General features: G+C 46.3%; 5 protein-coding genes across 5 annotated transcripts; 3 read left to right on the forward strand and 2 right to left on the reverse strand.

Moving 5' to 3' along the window:
• The first annotated feature begins 233 nt into the window (after positions 1-233).
• BC939DRAFT_425080 (Dolichyl-phosphate-mannose-protein mannosyltransferase-domain-containing protein) lies at positions 234-3765 on the forward strand. The gene is made up of 9 exons (XM_051553150.1): positions 234-619; positions 839-955; positions 1102-1116; positions 1211-1590; positions 1697-1805; positions 1891-1941; positions 2029-2212; positions 2333-2902; positions 2996-3765. Exons 1-9 carry the CDS (start codon positions 389-391, stop codon positions 3670-3672), a joined length of 2334 nt encoding a protein of 777 aa, XP_051411039.1. The 5' UTR covers positions 234-388; the 3' UTR covers positions 3673-3765.
• Positions 3766-5888: 2123 nt separating this feature from the next.
• Positions 5889-7093, forward strand: BC939DRAFT_478203 (uncharacterized protein; the record flags this gene model as incomplete). The annotated part of the gene is made up of 2 exons (XM_051558738.1): positions 5889-5982; positions 6120-7093. The coding sequence occupies 2 exons, from the start codon at positions 5889-5891 to the stop codon at positions 7091-7093; spliced, it is 1068 nt and encodes a 355-aa protein (XP_051411040.1).
• A 4182-nt stretch (positions 7094-11275) lies between these two features.
• BC939DRAFT_493966 (uncharacterized protein) lies at positions 11276-12959 on the forward strand (the record flags this gene model as incomplete). The annotated part of the gene is made up of 2 exons (XM_051559584.1): positions 11276-11857; positions 11995-12959. Exons 1-2 carry the CDS (start codon positions 11764-11766, stop codon positions 12957-12959), a joined length of 1059 nt encoding a protein of 352 aa, XP_051411041.1. The 5' UTR covers positions 11276-11763.
• Positions 12960-13503: 544 nt separating this feature from the next.
• On the reverse strand, positions 13504-14505 carry BC939DRAFT_478205 (alpha carbonic anhydrase; the record flags this gene model as incomplete). Its single annotated transcript, XM_051558739.1, has 2 exons — positions 13504-14268; positions 14380-14505. The coding sequence occupies 2 exons, from the start codon at positions 14503-14505 to the stop codon at positions 13504-13506; spliced, it is 891 nt and encodes a 296-aa protein (XP_051411042.1).
• A 2715-nt stretch (positions 14506-17220) lies between these two features.
• BC939DRAFT_455301 (vesicle transport protein SFT2A) lies at positions 17221-19015 on the reverse strand. Its single transcript, XM_051556173.1, has 7 exons — positions 18758-19015; positions 18531-18604; positions 18132-18162; positions 17942-18021; positions 17790-17842; positions 17608-17672; positions 17221-17483 (listed from the first exon to the last, which is right to left on the reverse strand). Exons 1-7 carry the CDS (start codon positions 18797-18799, stop codon positions 17352-17354), a joined length of 477 nt encoding a protein of 158 aa, XP_051411043.1. The 5' UTR covers positions 18800-19015; the 3' UTR covers positions 17221-17351.
• Positions 19016-19283: the final 268 nt, after the last annotated feature.

The raw sequence follows: 19283 nt of genomic DNA on the forward strand, positions 1-19283 counted from the left end.
GCTTAACCCTATTTGCAAGTCAAGCCAAGGGGTCCACGAGGAACGACATGGGTTTCGTACATTGCTCTCTGGTACAACTATTCGCGAGGTTGGACGAGGCATTACCAAGAAAGAGGGGACGAGGAGAGAAGAGTAAGGACATTCCCAGCCGTGTTTTTAAGTATGAGCAACACCACAACCCAAACAATTTATCTATCCGCTGTGACATAAGAAGGGGTTCATACCCCCATAAAGCCCATTTCACTGGCGCGTTCTTTTTTCCTTCTCTCCTCACTCTACCCACAACATCCTTCTCGCCAATTCTTTCCTGTCTCGATTGTGTCCCTTTCTTTTTCAGCACAAACAGGAACGACACCTCTTCACCTTCCTCGCATAGGATCCCTTGCGAATGTACAACAACGACATCAAAAGGCGTCTTCCAGTGGGCCAGTCTGGCACGGCGAACTTCAGTGACGCCACCACAGATGAGTTCCAGGCATCAGATCCTTATGGGCCTAATCCACTGAAACCCGCATTCCAACAACACCAACACCAACACCAACACCCAAACCAGCATCTGCACCTTCGAGAACACCCATCTCAACGAACGCACATCTATAAAGAATACTCGTCTAACAAGGTACAATAAACGTTTTAAAACGAAAGAGCAATTAATTTAAGGCAGGGCTGTTTTCTTTGGAGGAAACGGCCCAGGATGATATTGCCGTAACATGTGCCTTCGCTGCTCACTCTACGCCCTCGCATCCAAAGCGCCGAGGGCTGGCATTGTCGATGGCGCGTCTGGGGAAAATGAAAAGAAACGGTCTGCTAAACGAGCTCTTTCCGCTGAATTACTTAGTTTATTCGTTTTTATCAAGAAAACGACTCGATTCTGATTCCTCTTATTCTCACACTGCTGTCGTTCTGGACCCGTTTCAGGGACATCAAGGCATCGGATTATGTCGTCTGGGACGAGGTATAGTTTGTGGTATTGTCTTTCTTATCGTGATCAAATGCGATCCGACAGCAGATCGCCAATTTGGGCCCTGGGCTGTAAGAGATCGTGTACTGACGCAATAACCATTCCCCCTGTTTACATTTGTTTGTTTCGTATGTTCTCAGGCGCATTTCGGCAAGGTAATAGACTATACGATGCTTTGATTTAAGAAGGGGAGTACAGTTCGATGGAATCAATTGTGCAGATGTGCTCACCATGATTGCTCTTATCTAGTTTGGATCATACTACATCAAGGGCGAGTTTTACTTTGATGTGCATCCGCCCTTGGGGAAGATGCTTGTAGGCCTTTCGGGAGCCTTGGCCGGCTATAATGGATCGTTCGGATTCGAGTCCGGGGCAACGTACCCGGACATGAACTATGGATTTATGCGCCTCTTCAACGCTTTTTTTGGTGCCATAATGGTCCCATTCGCCTACTACACCGCCCAAGAATTGAGGATGTCGCGCACTGCCTGTGCCTTTGCTGCCTTCCTTGTACTGTGCGATAACGCATATTTGACCATCAGCCGATTCATCCTCCTGGACTCAATGTTACTGGGATCGACCTGTTTTGTCGTGTTCTGCCTTGTAAAGTTCAGGAACGAGCGCCACGAGTAAGTTTGCTTCGCTCTCTCTTGAGCTGTGCCTATGTTTCCCCCTGCATCCCAGCCGCGTAACATTTGACTGATATGCCCTTTACTGCTTTCCCCCCTCCCATAGCCCTTTCTCTCTGGACTGGTGGCTCTGGCTTGCGATGACCGGTGTGGCTATTGGAATTGTGACCAGTATCAAGTGGGTCGGCTTTTTTGTCACAGCCTTGGTTGGTTTGGTTAGTTCTTCATGCTGTCCTGCTGTTCTATCCGACTTTGACGGCGCGAGATTAGTACTGACTGAGGGATTGCATATGGCCATAGTACACCATCGAGGACTTGTGGGATCTCTTCGGTGACTTGAATATGCCTAAGGTATATATCTGACTAGCACTGTTTGCGTCATCTTTGGGTCGAAAACAGGAACCGTACACTAACAATGTTTGTTATTTCACCCTTTAGCCCACCTACATTAAGCATTGGGTTGCTCGTGCAGCGTGCCTGATTGCTCTGCCCTTTTCGGTTTATGTCGCCTCGTTTGCGTTACACTTTGCTATCCTCAGGAACAGCGGTACTGGTGATGCCCAGATGAGCTCGCTCTTCCAGGCGGGTCTCCGAGGAAACCAGTTCACCAGTAATCCCTTAGGTATGTCTGTTAAATGTGCTACTTTTTTATTATTGCTGTTATCGTTGTTATTGTTATTAAATCCCCCATTGACAAGGCAAGCATGACTAACGTTTTCATCATTCACATCACTACTCTCAGAGGTTGCCTATGGATCCAAGGTCACGATCAAGAACACTGGATATGGCGGCGGCTTGCTTCATTCGCACGTCCAAACATATCCTGAAGGATCAGGACAACAGCAGGTCACTTGCTACCATCACAAGGACAGCAACAACAACTGGATCATCAAGAGGGCGCACGGTTTGTCGACGGATTTTGAAGAAGTTCAAACTCTTCGCCATGGCGATCTTGTCCGTCTGGTGCACGAGGGAACTGGGCACAACTTGCACAGCCATCGCATCAAGGCGCCGCTGACCTCTAACCAGTGGGAAGTCAGTGCCTATGGAAGCGACGATGTTGTGGATTCGAACGACGAATGGAAAGTCGAGGTTGTCGAGGAACAGAGCTCACACCCGAAGAATGGAGTCGTCAGATCGTTGTCGACCACTTTCAGATTGAGACACAACATATTGGAATGTCTTTTGACGGCCGAAAACAAGAACTTGCCCCAGTGGGGTTTCCGCCAGATCGAAGTCTTTTGCGATCAGCGCAATCGCACTACTTCACCGCATTCGATCTGGAATGTCGAACAGCACTGGAACGACAAGCGTAAGGGCTACATCTGAAACCGGAGTGACAGCTCACGGCATTCTAGTAGATCGAGTGATTGATTAACATTGACTATTCTTACGATATTGTTAGTGCCTGCTGGTGGCGACTCGACATACAAGTCCAAGTTCTGGAAGGATTTCTGGCATCTGAATGTAGCGATGATGACTTCCAACAATGCATTGATCCCCGATCCGGACAAGGAGGACGTCCTAGCCTCGAACCCCAGCCAATGGCCTCTTCTTGCAGTGGGTCTCCGCATGTGTGGATGGGGCGATGACAAGATTAAGTTCTATCTGCTTGGCAATCCAATTGTGTGGTGGAGCGGTACATTATCAATCCTGGTGTTTATGTCGACATGCGCCCTTTACATTATTCGTCGCCAACGCAAGTTTCAGGATATTTCGCCTGCGGAGTGGGAGCAGTTCCAGTACGCTGGCAAGATTCTGGTTGGAGGCTGGTTCCTGCATTATGCGCCATTCTGTATCATGGGACGAGTAACGTACCTGCACCATTACTTCCCAGCCCTGTATTTTACATTGCTGCTGTTCAGTTACATACTGGATCATTTCCTGTACAGACCCGCAGTCAGTGCCAGGACAAGGGCAATTGTTTGGGTAGTTGCATTTGCGGCAGTTGCAGGAACGTTCCTCTTCTTCTGGGACACGAGCTATGGCATCAAGGGACCGGTGTACCCAAGGATGAAGAACCGCCAGTGGCGTGCAGCATGGAACATCATTGATGACCACAAACCGAATACGTTTATTTAGGAAGACCTTTTCACCCCTACCCCCTTACAGGTCGGCATCGACTACTACAAATGCATACATACATTATCTGCTTCTTCGAAAGGAAAATGAAGGATGTGCCATGCTATGTTTCATTGATGCTCAGGAACATAATGTATCAATTGCAGCCAAAAAAAAAAAAAAAAAAAAAAAAAAAGGATTGCTACCAAAACGGAGTGTTGCGCCATGAGGTTGGGCGTAAAAACCAAAACCATGGCCCTTCCTCGCGGGTGGGTGGGTGCTCTGATCGCTTGTGCACAAAGTGTGTAAAAATAGGGGGGGGGGGCGAAACGATGGTCATTCTTTTTTAATTCTACGCGATCAAGAATTTTTGATTACCTGGGATATGGACTTGGAAAGTAAAATCGTGATTGTAGCACCCGCTTGTCCGCCCTGCTAAACAAACACAGTTATCGATGCTGTTGTTGTTGTTGTTGTTGTTGTTGTTGATGTCGGCGTTCACTTATAGGATGCGGAGCAAACAAGACCTTAGTTTACATCTGTTAGAGTTTTTTTTTTTTTTCAAGACAGAAAAGGTGTGCGCCCAGTTTAAAAACGATCAAGTTGAACGGATGAACAGATAAGGGCACATGTACGCTGCATGTCCATGTATTCAGCGTGTCTGTGTCTACGCGTAGTATTTCATTGATATGCAAAGCTCGACTGACTGAATTCTTCAGTCGATGGTCCGTTTACATGAATACAATCCGAGTATTTTTCGAATGAGTCCCAGTTGAAAAGGTTCAGTCGGTCAGAAGGGCTTCTCAACAGTAATCGGTATGGATACGAGGACTTAGAATCGGGGTTGGGATTATCTAAAATAATAAGTAGCCTGTCTAGATCTAGAATCCAGGGCCATCCCCCTCGGCCACGCGACGTGTGAGCGTGAACGTTTCTGAGACCGTAAGAAGAATAACAAAAAGAATAGATGAAGTGGATAAACGGTTTCAGTAAAGAAAAATGGCACCCTGTGTCCATTTTTCCGATTAGTTTTACATACTGAAAGTACGGGTCCAGTAACGATCCTGTCGATCACCAGTGTTTATTCCTCTTGCTTGATTAGTTTTCTCCGAGGGAGAAGAGAAAGAGCGGTCGAGACTTTTGGCCGAGACTTCATATCCAGGCCCTCGCGGAAATTTTTTTTCATAATTTGCACCCTCCAGATTGAGAAGATCAAAAAGACCAGAGGGACAGAAAATACTATGCAGGGAAGTCTGAATCATGTTGATGCATGACTCTGAAAGGACACAAATGCAAATGCATCTACCTGCAAAGCAGAGAAGGCAAGTCTCAAAAGAGGGGATGAAAAAGGAGCATAGCCATCCAGCTAGCCCAGGTCGTTCTCCTTTTGGACATTGTTCGCAGGGCAAACGGTGGTGGTATGGCAATTGAAAGAAAGGAATAAAAGGAGGGCAGTGCCACGGAACATAACGAGAGCAAAAGAGGAAAAAAAAGAAGAAAAAAACTGCGTCCCCCAAGTGTAGCCAGTAAAGAGTGACAAAGTGGGCAAGAAAAGAACTAAAAATACTCACCCAACCATCGTGGCGATAGAAGAGGAAGCAGTGTGCCTGGGCGCCCGACGAGTGGTTTGATCTCCCTCTCTCCGCGCTCACTTTCATTTTTGTGCCACACAAACGCCTTGTTTGTCTTGCCTTGCCTTTTTTATTCTTTCTGAGAATAGACAAGCATACACATTGTGCTCGACTCTCCACCCTCACCCGCGCCTTTCTCTTCCTCTGTTTTCTAACAACCTACATCTCTTCTTTCCCCTCTCCATCATCTCACATCTCCTCCTCACACCATCACCTCACACACTCCACATTCATACAATCTCATACTTCTCCCCTTACAAGAGTGATTCGATCAGGGTGGTGAGTGTTTGCAACAAACAACAACAGCTACGCAACAAGGAACAACAATTGCCCATCTGCTGCTATCCTGTCCTATCCACGTTGCTGCCTAGAGTCTTCCCCGACCAATTGAACAGCCTACTGAAGACAACTCTCAACTCAGCTTGCTCTTGGACTTCGTCGACTAACCCTTGTTCTCACCTCTCTACCAGCCCTTTCTTGTTCCGAAAGCCAGGACTTAAAATAAGATTCCGAGGTCCCTTGAGCTGATCAAGCACATCCTCCTCGTTGGACAAATCTCACACCGAAATCACATCTCACTTTGGCACGACAATCAGCTATTTCGCCATGGCCATAAAACGCTTCACCTCACTTCATTGCATCATTTTCTTGTCAGCCTTTGCCATATTCTGGCTGGCCTGGTCTAGCTTCAGGTTACGAGGTAAAAAAAAACCCCCCCCCCCATTATTGTCACAGTTGGCTGTGCGACATGGTCTGCTATTTCTTGTTCCTTTTGTTGCTGTGCAGAGTATACTAATGCCATGGAGAATCAATTGTTGGTTCTTTTCGTTGTAATAGATGGTGATTCGTTAATGTCATCGTCGTCAAAGGATTCATACAGAGGCAATAATGGAGGCCCAGGGATGATCAACGAAAACTATGTCAACGTCGGCTCTGAAGGCTCTGAGCACGACTTGGCCTCTGTGACGGATCGCACGAGCTCATCCCTGGAAACGCTCCACAAGCCCTACACGATTATCACCGCGGCGTCCTCGAACCATTTCTGCGCACTCGAGTCCTTCCTCTATTCCCTCTCCGAGATTCTCGACGGATTGGAGCGGACAGAAGTCCGACCGAGGATTGTGGTCTACAACCTCGGAGGCATGACTCCAGAGCAAGTAACACAGATGAAGTGGCTCAAGGACAACCAGTACATGGACGAGTATCATGACTTCGATTACTCAATCTATCCAGACTTCTGGGACATCACCGTCGCAAGAGGAGAGTACGGGTGGAAGGCCGGAATCATCAAGGAGGTCGCGGACAAGTACCGTGGGCTGCTTCTGTGGTTGGATTCAGGCAATATGCTGGCACTGGACTTTTTGAGGTACTTACCTGGATACCTGGAGAAGTACGGGTTCTGGAGCCCTCAGAGCTCGGGCAACCTCCAGCAGTACACCCATCCGGGTCTTCCACAGTACTATGGCGAACCACTCGAGAAGTATGGGGCGGAGACAAACTGTAATGGAGCGGCGGTTGCGTTCGATGCATCGCAGGATCGGATCTATAACGGAATTTTGAAGGAATGGTATGTTTGCTCGTTGACCAAGGATTGTATCGCACCACCAGGGTCTTCGAGAGCAAATCATCGACAGGATCAAGCGGCGTTGACATTCCTAGCAAAGTATATGCAGTTCACAGAGCAGTGCCGGCATTTCCCAGAGCACTATGGAGTGACGGTCCATCAGGATAAGGTCTGCAAGGAGAGGATACGAGCGTACAAAATTATGAAGGGCATGGATGAGGAAGGCGATGCGGACAATGATAACTAGATCGGGAACTTAATCGTTAATTTGGTTGCTTTATCCCTATCTTCACCTTTACACATTCATACACAAAAGCATGTATTAAAAGAAATATGAAAAACGCACTTTTTGCACTTTATGGACGGTAACAACAAAGTAAACTTGATTCGATTGTTACCCATTCGCCATGTAGGATGGCAACAGCCAGTATCGGTGGGTCAGAAATCAGAAAAAAATTTGGTTTTTGACCTGATGGTTCAGCCACACGTATATCACCAAAAATCCTAAGTATCGAAGTGGCTGAAGGTATACACTAACTCGTTAGGGGTGATACATAACCAGCTGCGGGTTCGAGGGTTCTTTTTTTGCAATGATGAATGGCAAGCAAAGGTGTTGACAAAGTGTTCATTCGATGGGAGGGGGAGGGGGCATGCAATGAACCATGTAGCCATGCAGCAATGAAGCAATGTAGCAATGTAGCAATAGCTAACCTCTTTTCAAGTATGGCCGAGTATTATCTAGCAATATAGCAATATAGAGTCCGCGTCAAAAAGTGCCAACACCGTATATTTTTACAATTGCGGCTCTCACGTGAGGAATGGTTTTTCGTATGGCTCAAAGGACTGCTAGCACTGCTACACACAAAGAGGAGGCTATTCCACCGAGTGCAGGGGATGGTCATCATCATCATCTCATCGGGTTAACCTAATCAAACCCAGGAACCTTTATTTCTTCAAGACACGTCCAACAAGCAGAGGCAGAGAAAGCGGCCACGAAAATGAATTTCGTATCAAAAAGCAAGTTATTCTTTCTCATCGACAAATTTTGGGATGGCACTTTTTGACGCACAATGGCCATGCAATCGACTGAATTAGGATTTATTATTGTAAAAGTATATGGTGTTGGCACTTCTTGACGCGGACTCTATATTTTTTTCGGTTGCGCTTTGACTGATTGCTCCAGATTCATTCCCTAAGTGCAATTTTTCTAGTCTCGCATCCAGACCCTCACATTACAGTCGAAACTCGTTTTTAGGCCGGGGTTTGTTAACAAAACGCGGCCAACAAACTTAATTTGAAATTGAATTGACCTCTCTGAAAAGACTATTCTAAAGGCGAAAAAATACAGTCACATATACAACTACCTTTTCAGTCAGGTGCCCTTTTGTACGCACAAAGCCACAATATCCATTGCACTTTCTAATCACGAGCAACCTTTGTGCAATTTAGAGAGTCAGCGCAACATGTGACTGAATAGATAGTTGTATATGTGACTGTATTTTTTCGCCTTTAGAATAGTCTTTTCAGAGAGGTCAATTCAATTTCAAATTAAGTTTGTTGGCCGCGTTTTGTTAACAAACCCCGGCCTAAAAACGAGTTTCGACTGTACGTGGGTCGAAATCGAATTTCTTCTTTCCACTCAAATGAGGGTCTGGGTCAATATCTTGAATTATTGGCACGAACGGTCGTAAAAATAAAAAAGGAAGGTGAACTAGAGCCATACAAATTACTAAAAAAAAAAAATCTCTGTGTAGTCCACGTTCACAATAAGCTACATTTTGTAGCTTATTGTGAATTTTGGTATTCTGTCAATTCAAAAATTCAAAAAATACATCGAAACTTTATTCTCACTAGGCCGAGGTCTATAGCATCGTGGCCATGGTTCGATCTCATAGACCTCGTTGTCGCTTATCACAATTCTCTCTATTTCCCCTTCCAAAGACAGCATGTCAGTTAGCATATCCAGATATTCCCTGGCAGTCACGGCAACCTTCCGTGTAAATGCCGGTGCATCATCTGTGTATTGCGCCGCCCTTCTGAGGCAGAGCACCTTTTGTAACATGGTCGCAGATTGATGCACACCATCCAGCACTGACCATAATGGCTCTTCCGTGGAAGCGATTGACTCTTGAGAAGAAACCTGGTCGGATGGTAGGTTCAATTGATGAGCACCAGAACGAGGTTCCAGGGTGCGTTTGGAAACCACCGGCTCGCGGTCGTCGCAGCTTGATGATGAGTAATTCAGGTCCAACGGGGCATCATCATCCACTTCGTTCTCGTCGACTACAACAACACTTCCAGCGAGGCGGAACTATTTCTTGAATTACTTATTGGACATCACCGCACTGACGCTGTCCATGAGGTACGAGGTGGGACCTTTGCCTGCGCAACACCTGAAGTAAGCGAGCACTCCGAAGTCCTTTTGACATTCGATAGCCTTGGCGCGGTCTGGATACAGTGCTATCAGCTCTTGCTTGAGATCCTCTAGCTCCTGATCTGTCTCATCCCCGTCAGTTGTTCGCAAGGCCTCCTTCATTTCAATAGGCACAGTAGGGACATGGACAAGCAGTTGCGGATAGTGGATGGCTTCACATCGTTCCAGGCAGAAAGCAGGCATGACCACAGGAGCTTGTTTGGGACCATCGCCTTCTCTGTCTTTGCCTCTACTCGACACTGAGATACCACGCGAATCATATGTCGACTGTACTTCACTTTGAAGGACTGGATGATCCCTGCATCCAAAGGCTGAGAAACTGACGTTGTTCTGGGTGGTAGTCGAATGAGCTCAACATTCCTGAGTCCAAGCTCGTCGGTGTTGCCGTGTCCCGGTGCGTTGTCCATCATCAGCGCAATACGTCGTCTATCCATAGCCATGGCGGCGTCAAGCTCTTTGAGACAGCCGTTGAAAAGCTCTTGACTCATGTACCCGGAGCCTTGGAAATCAGTCTTGAGTTGTTCCTCCATATCCTTATGCAAGCCTCTGGGACGATGAGCAGCTAAATATAAATGTCAATGCCGAAAAGCAAGTTCTGTAAAAGGATGATCCAAGTACGATAAGGACAGCTTGCAATATTCTCGACTTACAAAGCACAAATGGCATCCTCTTGTCTGATCCATCAGCATTGCAGCAAAGCAGAATGAAAACCCTGGCAACTCTGGTGACTTCCTTGTCGCGAACAATGGTAATCGCAAATGCCCTATTCGACAGGACCTTCAAATACAGCCCGGTTTCGTCACAGTTATATATGTCTGCGGGCTTGAACTTGGAAAGCTGCTCCGTGATCTCTTTGAATCGTGGACCGTGCTTGACCATGCCGACGTCGCCCTCCTCGCCATTGACCAACATACACGCGGATGCCATAGCTTTTCTTGAGTTTTGTAATCCAACCATCCGAGAATTTGATCGACTTGGGCGCCATTCTTGGGTCCAGAAAAGGCAGCATCTGGAAATATATGTCCACAGCCATGTCCCGTAGGCGGCTATCGTTCACAGGAATGTCTGTATAGATAGGTGAGTGATCCGTCTTCATGTCGGACAAAAGTAGATACCAGGCAGCGATGTTCTTACTAGAGTCGATCTCATGTTTGAACTGAAGGAAAAGTACCTTTTCAACGACCTCCATCGTCTGCGGGTAGAGCTTCGTCCTCTTTGCCGAATTCCTAGGGCCCATATTTGCCACCTTATCCAGGATATCTTTTGAATTTCTCATGCTGCGGGCCGCCGTGGATCGATCGAAGTTGTGCTTTTTGCTTCTACCGATAGAAGAGACTGATGCCTTGAGATCGTTCTCTCGTGCTGCGTTCACCTCTGCTATGAACCCTGCCTTTAAAGCCAACGACGTAGTGTCGCGCGATTGCTTTGGACGGGCAGTTCAGTTGCCAGAGTAACCGGTGCCTCCGTCACGCTCGTCCGGCTCTTCTTCGCGGCAGGTTTCGCAGGTTGCGCAGGCTTGGCAGGTCCGTCCGGGTCGACACAAGTGTATGTTGTAACAGTCGTTGTTGTTGTCGTTTGCTTGACTATCGTTGATCTCTTCACCGCCGACGCGGTCTTTTTGCGCTTATTACTTGACATAGTGGGCTTGAGTTGCAAATGAGGATGTGCGGAGATGCGCGGCCGCGATGGGAATGGTGATGAGCTGATTTTTTTGTGACATATGGCATACGGCCCGGTGAGAATAAAGTTTCGATATATTTTTTGAATTTTTGAATTGACAGAATACCAAAATTCACAATAAGCTACATTTTGTAGCTTATTGTGAACGTGGACTACACAGAGATTTTTTTTTTTTAGTAATTTGTATGGCTCTAGTTCACCTTCCTTTTTTATTTTTACGACTGTTCGTGCCAATAACTCAACCCACGTAATGTGAGGGTCTGGATGCGAGACTACAATTTTTCATTTTAATTGTCAAGGGCCATTCTTTCTGAGAATAGACAAGCATACACATTGTGCTCGAGTCTCTACCCCCGCCCGCGCCTTTCTTTTCCCTCCACATCATCTCACACCTCCTCCTCACACCATCACCTCACACACTCCACATTCATACAATCTCATACTTCTCCCCTTACAAAAGTGATTCGATCAGGGTGGTGAGTGTTTGCAACAAACAACAACAGCTACGCAACAAGGAACAACAATTGCCCATCTGCTGCTATCCTGTCCTATCCACGTTGCTGCCTAGAGTCTTCCCCGACCAATTGAACAGCCTACTGAAGACAACTCTCAACTCAGCTTGCTCTTGGACTTCGTCGACTAACCCTTGTTCTCACCTCTCTACCAGCCCTTTCTTGTTCCGAAAGCCAGGACTTAAAATAAGATTCCGAGGTCCCTTGAGCTGATCAAGCACATCCTCCTCGTTGGACAAATCTCACACCGAAATCACATCTCACTTTGGCACGACAATCAGCTATTTCGCCATGGCCATAAAACGCTTCACCTCACTTCATTCCGTCATTTTCTTGTCAGCCTTTGCCATATTCTGGCTGGCCTGGTCTAGCTTCAGGTTACGAGGTAAAAAAAACCCCCCCCCCCCATTATTGTCACAGTTGGCTGTGCGACATGGTCTGCTATTTCTTGTTCCTTTTGTTGCTGTGCAGAGTATACTAATGCCATGGAGAATCAATTGTTGGTTCTTTTCGTTGTAATAGATGGTGATTCGTTAATGTCATCGTCGTCAAAGGATTCATACAGAGGCAATAATGGAGGCCCAGGGATGATCAACGAAAACTATGTCAACGTCGGCTCTGAAGGCTCTGAGCACGACTTGGCCTCTGTGACGGATCGCACGAGCTCATCCCTGGAAACGCTCCACAAGCCCTACACGATTATCACCGGGGCGTCCTCGAACCATTTCTGCGCACTCGAGTCCTTCCTCTATTCCCTCTCCGAGATTCTCGACGGATTGGAGCGGACAGAAGTCCGACCGAGGATTGTGGTCTACAACCTCGGAGGCATGACTCCAGAGCAAGTAACACAGATGAAGTGGCTCAAGGACAACCAGTACATGGACGAGTATCATGACTTCGATTACTCAATCTATCCAGACTTCTGGGACATCACCGTCGCAAGAGGAGAGTACGGGTGGAAGGCCGGAATCATCAAGGAGGTCGCGGACAAGTACCGTGGGTTGATTCTGTGGATGGATTCAGGCAATATGCTGGAATTGGACTTTTTGAGGTACTTACCTGGATACCTGGAGAAGTACGGGTTCTGGAGCCCTCAGAGCTCGGGCAACCTCCAGCAGTACACCCATCCGGGTCTTCCACAGTACTATGGCGAACCACTCGAGAAGTATGGGATGGAGACAAACTGTAGTGGAGGGGCGGTTGCGTTCGATGCATCGCAGGATCGGATCTATAACGGAATTTTGAAGGAATGGTATGTTTGCTCGTTGACCAAGGATTGTATCGCACCACCAGGGTCTTCGAGAACAAATCATCGACAGGATCAAGCGGCGTTGACATTCCTAGCAAAGTATATGCAGTTCACAGAGCAGTGCCGGCATTTCCCAGAGCACTATGGAGTGACGGTCCATCAGGATAAGGTCTGCAAGGAGAGGATACGAGCGTACAAAATTATGAAGGGCATGGATGAGGAAAGCAATGATAACTAAATCGGGAACTTAATCGTTAATTTGGTTGCTTTATCCCTATCTTCACCTTTACACATTCATACACAAAAGCATGTATTAAAAGAAATATGAAAAACGCACTTTTTGCACTTTATGGACGGTAACAACAAAGTAAACTTGATTCGATTGTTACCCATTCGCCATGTAGGATGACAACAACCAGTAATATCATCGTTGACGAATGAAGGGCAATAGACGTTCGTAGTTTTATCAGAGATATCGGTGGATTGGTTTTTTTGGTAAGACATTGTCAATTATGGCTATTTTGTTAAGCAAAACTCCTGTAGTTGACAACGTCTCACCAAAAAAATCAATCCGCTGATATCTCTGAGTTTTATGGAATTTCAATAGGAGCCAATCAATGGCCTAAGATGTAATAGTTCGGGGACGAGTTTTCCTACGCAATATATTGGAGAGGAGCTTATTGGTCCGTACGGGGACGCGACTATACTAGCTTCTAAGATACATGCACTCTAGATGGATATGACATAGATAAAACGACACTCTGTCCGCAGCGTGGCCCTGCTTAATTGCCCTCCTTCGTAGGGCGGTCCTGAATAAAGCGCGAGTTGTAGGACTCGAGATCGACCAAGGCATCAAATTGCTTCAGTCCCAATCCAACAGAGGTCCTGACAACGTTCCAAGCAACGCCCTCAGTGCAGGGAGGGGTCGTCAAACTGCCCTCGTACTCCCAACGGGGCGTGAACTTGCCCGTGGCCTTGAGCAAAGGAGAGAAATCGACCTTGTCGATCTTGTACTTGACCTGCTCCTCTCCAGGTACAGGCTCACCCGAGACGGGATCCTTGACGAGGAACCCATGTCCATGCTCGAGCTGGTCAACCTTCTTGTCAAGCTTAACGACCCACTCAAAGAACGGGTTGCTGTTCGCCTGAACCTCAAGCAACACACCAACAACAGCCAATGACTTATCCTCAGCCTGATGAACGAGATGAAGTTCTGCGTCCGCAAAATGGTTGTTGACGCGATGCTCGCTGGGTGAATGGAAATGGAATTGGAGGAGGTTGTAGGTCTTGTCCTTGATGACGATCGAGTTCTTGTTAGGCGCGGTCACGGTCGAGTTCCATTCGCATTTGACGGTGTGGCTGTCATATCCACAAAGGACGTTGCGAAGGGGCGAGTAGTTCAGGGCCGAGAAGGGCTTCTTTTGGAGTGCGACGAAGGGCGCACCGATGGCAACGTCAATAGGGGACTGTTCCTTGCCGGTGCCGCAAGTACCGTAGAGGGGATCGAGCGCGCCCCAGTGCTGTGGGCCAGCATTGTCTTGTCCGTACTGCAGGCGAGCGAATATGTTCCGTAAATAAGGTTATTTATTATGTATATCTAGCTAGGTTATAGGACTGAAAAAAGAGATCACAGAAAAGACGTGAAAAAAAAAACTTACAGTCCAATGAGCACCAGGAGCAGCACGCTTGTGTCCAGCATGATGTGTGGAAGTCTGGTCAGCGGCGACGAAGGAGGTCGAGATCAGGGCTGCGACAGCCAAGGCAAGGTTCAAAGCTAGCTTCATGGTGATATTAGTATGTATGGGATCGACTGTAGGTATATGTGTGTTCTTATGCAGATCTCTATAAGGATGTTAAGGAGACCAGTTGAGGTTTTGTTAGAAAAATAAAAGACTTTTGTTGACCAGGAGAGGGTGTGCACACAATGAACGCGGAGGAAGGGAGAGAGGAGTCAGAACAAGTTCGCTGAAGGAGAGTAAGCTAGAGGAAAGAGGATGTCCAGCCTCGGGGTCTCTTCTTTTATACCTCTTTATTCTCGTCGCCCACTAAAGAAAGAGGCAAGCGCGAACTTTTCTTTTTGTCTCAAAGCTATAAAAAAAACCACTCCAAGCCCGTTCTATTCATCCTCCTATCCAACCACTCATCTATCTATCCCTCGCCTACACGTTCATGCTTATTTGCATACTCAATCAAAAAGGCAGGACCCAAGAATAGCGAGCAGCTCTTGTTTAGGGCTGTGTCGCCTGTCAAATAACCTGCCCTGCCTATTAACGGTCGTAGGCAGGGCAGGGAGGAAGAACTGAATTCTAAAACTGCGTTCGTTTCCATCCCACGCGTTGTCAAATGCAACAAGAAGCATCGCCCAAAATATGCGAGCATGTGCCAGGACAGGAAGAGCTTGAGGATAAATTTGGTTTGAGCATTTCATTAAAGGGTCGTGTTAGGCAGTGAATGGGTACTGCCATGAGCTCAAAAAAAAAAAAGAGAGAGGGGAGAGGCAGCGTTATTGTAGGTAGTGCTGCCTGTGGTAATTGTAAATCGTTGCGTGGTAGCAAGCTGGAAAAAAAAAAGGTCGCCCAGGATTCCAAATTGTAATCTTGGAGTTTTTTGTTTGATACACTGTCTGTGTGTGTGCAACATGTACCACTATTACTATTATTGAAGCAACATGAAGGTCGTAGACAATTACCTGGTAAAATGTGTTGAATCAAGGGTATATGTGAAAGTAAGGAAGGACAAAGAGGCGAGAAATAAGAAAAACGGGCGACCTCTCGGTATATTTATACGCAAATCTGCTCATACCCTTTTTTGCTTTTGTTGAACTCACAAGGTAACGCTGTCTATAGTAGAGAGTTTACACCATATGTAATTGAACAATTACTCACTACTTAACAGTCAATAGGTCCAGAACGCCTTTTTTTTCTCATGAAAAACGGCGTCTAATAGGTAGGGTAGGGATTGTTGCACAGTTGCACAACGCGAACCCATATTAAGTCTCCGTTCCAGATCTGTGAAAAACAGAATATCGCTATCCGGAAATCACTAGGTGCATAACTTCTTTGGTCCATGCGGGCGTTAGACCATGCATCATAGGTCATTGCTCCTCAAGTAACATGCCTATGTATCCGCGGGATCCTTCTTAAAAACGCTTGTCGTTACCTTGTTTGGGAGCCATTCTTATGCACCTCCAGCCATGCATAAACCCCAGGATTGGCATTCGGGGAAGGAAAAGTGGGCGTAAGTGAAGAAGAGGAGAAAGTAATTGTCTGAAATCACCCCTACACCATTGGACCTTCAGCATTGGACATTACGTAGTTCAAATTATTTCCTTTAACTCATGGCTCTAGAGTAAAGATGCATTGCTGTCCGCGATTGAAAATCCTAATGGAGATCGTGGATCCGGTCCATTTGTGAAGTCGGCGAACATCGAACTAGCACCCTGATAATTCTTTGAATGTAATATGATAGGTTCATTCAAATATTTAGTTCATTCCTAAGCTTCGATGTTCTCTCGAAAAAGCCATAAAAGTCTTCTCGACCCTCTCAAGAGGCGGGTGCCTTTACCGAAAATTCACCAAAAGCTTGTGGAACCATAAATTAAAAAAGCGAAAGAGATGCTTCAAAAACAGGGATTTCAGGTGTGATCGATATGTGGATGAACAAAATCTCAGCAGATGAGCTCCCTTCCGTGTTAGATTGGTTTGATAGAATAAGAAGAGACTCTTGCGAACAGGGTATACATAAACCATGTTCTCTAGAATTATCACAATCATTTTTAAGGGACTTGTTTGTTGGCGGAGGAAAAAAAAAGAGCTAATTGGTATATGTGGTCTACTATGGAACGGTTTCGCTCAACCTTGTCACCGTTAACCTCCAGGGCGTCCCTGCACTTGGAGGCTAATCCATAATGGGAGACTTGAGCAATTGTTTGGTAAGGTAGCGGGTTCAATGTCCATCTACGTCCTTAAATTCTTAAATTTCATTTTGAACAAAACCCATCACTCGGACAGTAAACCAAAACGGTTACGGAGAGAGCACGTTCAGAAGAGATCCAATATTGGCACAAACACGCGTTCACGACGTTTAGTCATGTTGTCCATGAAAAAAGACCCCAAAAACTCCAGCGCACATGAAGATAGTATCTTAGGACACAGTAAGAAATGAGGGAAAACCTCTCATCGATTCCATTTGTGTATCTAGCCACACAATCAACTGTAAGAACAGTATTAACAGCGCTGCTTTTCATAGACAAGAGTAGAAATTGGCATCCCATGGACCAACCCTCTCACAATGAAATCCGCATATTGGGTGCACTCAAAGAACGCATTTGGATCCGAGGAACGAAACCATCGTGTAAAGGCCTGGATCTAGACACACATTTCAACTAGAAAGCTGTCGATTTCTCTGCATAATCCAGCTCTGCAGCGCCCAAAAGAAAAGAAAAAATCGTTGAGATGCTTATGTATTCCCTTTAGCATTTTTTATTTGCGAACTTGTTCGTGGTTGAATTAGCACAGGGAAAATTTAATTTTTATTATTCATCTTAGGACTACGAATTATGTCCGGATACATAGATACATAGATATATGTGATGCTGATTTTTTCCCCTCCTTCGCTTTCATCCTGAACTTTACACATCAATGCAGCTTCCGACGACCTTCCTGATCGCTGTACGGCCATAGGGGATGTATGAGGCACTGTACCAAAACAGAGCCAAGAATTGGATGACGCACAGAATTAAGCAGAGAAGACCCGATTTGAGCTATATTTCAGAGACAGGCATAGCAAGGTAGAGTTAGCATTCATTATACAATAAATGCGTTTACGATATGTGCTATATCCGCAGAAAATATGATAACTTTTGACGCTTTAGAAATGACACTTACAGTAAATGCGACGATGAGAGTAATGACGATCAGTGACAAGAAAACAATGGATGCCACCATGCGGACTGATGGACACAAACATTAAGTGCAATATACCGCGCGTTAATATTTGTCGTTATTTGTCCAATGTGACGAATACAATGGTTCTTAAGTACGCTTAATAGTATGACTGCAAGCCTTACCGGGGGCGAACATAGTCCTGAGCTGCTTGCCGGGTCCGATTAGGAAGGTCGTGCTATTCCCAAAAAAAAATGGTCGAGCGCTTGTTTTAGTTGCTGTTGTTTCACCGTCATCCATTTAGGATCAAGATGTCTCCAGCTCCAGTGCATCGTACCTAAGCAACGAGATAATGTTTCCGAGTGTAAAAAAGACTGCAAAAAGCGCGAGTTGTCCGGTACCGAGTGCCAGCGTTGACTATTTCATAATTGCCAAAAAGACCATGCGGACAAAAATATTAGCCCCATAGCTCGCTGCGAAACGTTCATTTTGCTCCTAAAAATGACCGCTCCATGCTGCTGCCATACCAGAATCGAGATGAGGAAACCAACAATAAAACTATCCAATGAATTGAAGGTCATCTCTGGTTAATAGTAAGCAATGGGACGTTAAGAAGACTACTGAGTCAATGTGACGAAAAATAAACGGTTCCTGACGATGTTGGGTATGCGTGAATAAATATCCATGGTGCTGAAATCGTCACTCAATAATCCTGAGTGGCGGTCAATGCCGAGATTTGCTATTCCACTATTCTGACAAGCAAGAGAGGCCATAGTCTTGGTGGTGACCCCTTGCATATATGAAGCTCTGTCCATTCAAATCTCTGTTGCATCCATGGGTAGGGTTCAGGGTCGTACAGGTGTCTTAAACTGTCTTCCCAGGGAAAAAAGATATAGAGCATATCTGAGAAGGAACAAAGTTCTTACCAGATCCCGAAGCCGTAAAGACGCTGTGTTCTGTCGAGCTGGAAGCAGCTCAGAGGATTGGAATCGTCCATAACCTATCATTAAAAGAACACAACCGGAAAGCAGGACTGATTAATTGCATGCCCACTGCTTCCGAGTTCGGCAGTAAAAGCAACTGGAGTTTAAGAGAGAAAGCTGACGCTCATCCTCTGCGTCAAATGCCTCCACAGTGTAGTTGCTTGACATACATCCTCGTTGCTTGGAAGCGATGACGTTCCCCAGATGGCCATAGTGCTGAACTTGTTTTTTGCTGATGCGGTTTGCTTGTTGTTAATGTTCTTTTAGTACTGGCGGCCCCCTTGGACTGCGGCGAAATGATGATGAAAGTGGATACCCGGCTTGGGATTAGCAGATGACTGGTGAAGAAAAGAAAAGGTGGGCCGACAACCTTAAAAGAGTAAAGCCCAGACACCGCCTCCTGAGCTGGAGCAAACAATTGACTTGACCGTTCAAACCCTTAAGTAGAAGGATGTGCAAAGCCCAACCGCGCCGGAAGGAAGGCATGTACCATTGACCCTTGATCCGCGAAGGCCCCTCTCCCTTATTGCAAGGGCCTATTGCCGCATAGCGGATAAACGGCTAATCCCCGCTGATGAACTTGCAAGAGCGACCAGCACTAAAAGAAGACTGCAAAGTGACAACATGGTCTAAAAGTGGCCCAATGAGGCCACGCTCCGTGCTCGCTGACAGGGTCCACCCGATTCGACGCTCACT

Source organism: Gamsiella multidivaricata (genome assembly GCF_025024155.1).
Source record: "Gamsiella multidivaricata strain RSA 2152 chromosome Unknown BC939scaffold_43, whole genome shotgun sequence".
Classification (NCBI taxonomy): Eukaryota; Fungi; Mortierellomycota; class Mortierellomycetes; order Mortierellales; family Mortierellaceae; genus Gamsiella; species Gamsiella multidivaricata.

Excerpts from the sequence above, each read along its gene's own strand:
- BC939DRAFT_425080 (XM_051553150.1), top strand. The coding sequence starts at position 389 with ATGTACAACAACGACATCAAAAGGCGTCTTCCAGTGGGCCAGTCTGGC. Across the intron at positions 1,591-1,696 it reads TTCAGGAACGAGCGCCACGA|CCCTTTCTCTCTGGACTGGT; the intron begins GTAAGTTTGCTT and ends CCCCTCCCATAG. Across the intron at positions 1,942-2,028 it reads GTGACTTGAATATGCCTAAG|CCCACCTACATTAAGCATTG; the intron begins GTATATATCTGA and ends TTCACCCTTTAG.
- BC939DRAFT_455301 (XM_051556173.1), bottom strand. The coding sequence starts at position 18,799 with ATGGCCATCTGGGGAACGTCATCGCTTCCAAGCAACGAGGAT. Across the intron at positions 18,605-18,757 it reads CGCTTCCAAGCAACGAGGAT|GTTATGGACGATTCCAATCC; the intron begins GTATGTCAAGCA and ends TTTTAATGATAG. Across the intron at positions 17,843-17,941 it reads AACATTATCTCGTTGCTTAG|CACGACCTTCCTAATCGGAC; the intron begins GTACGATGCACT and ends TTTTGGGAATAG.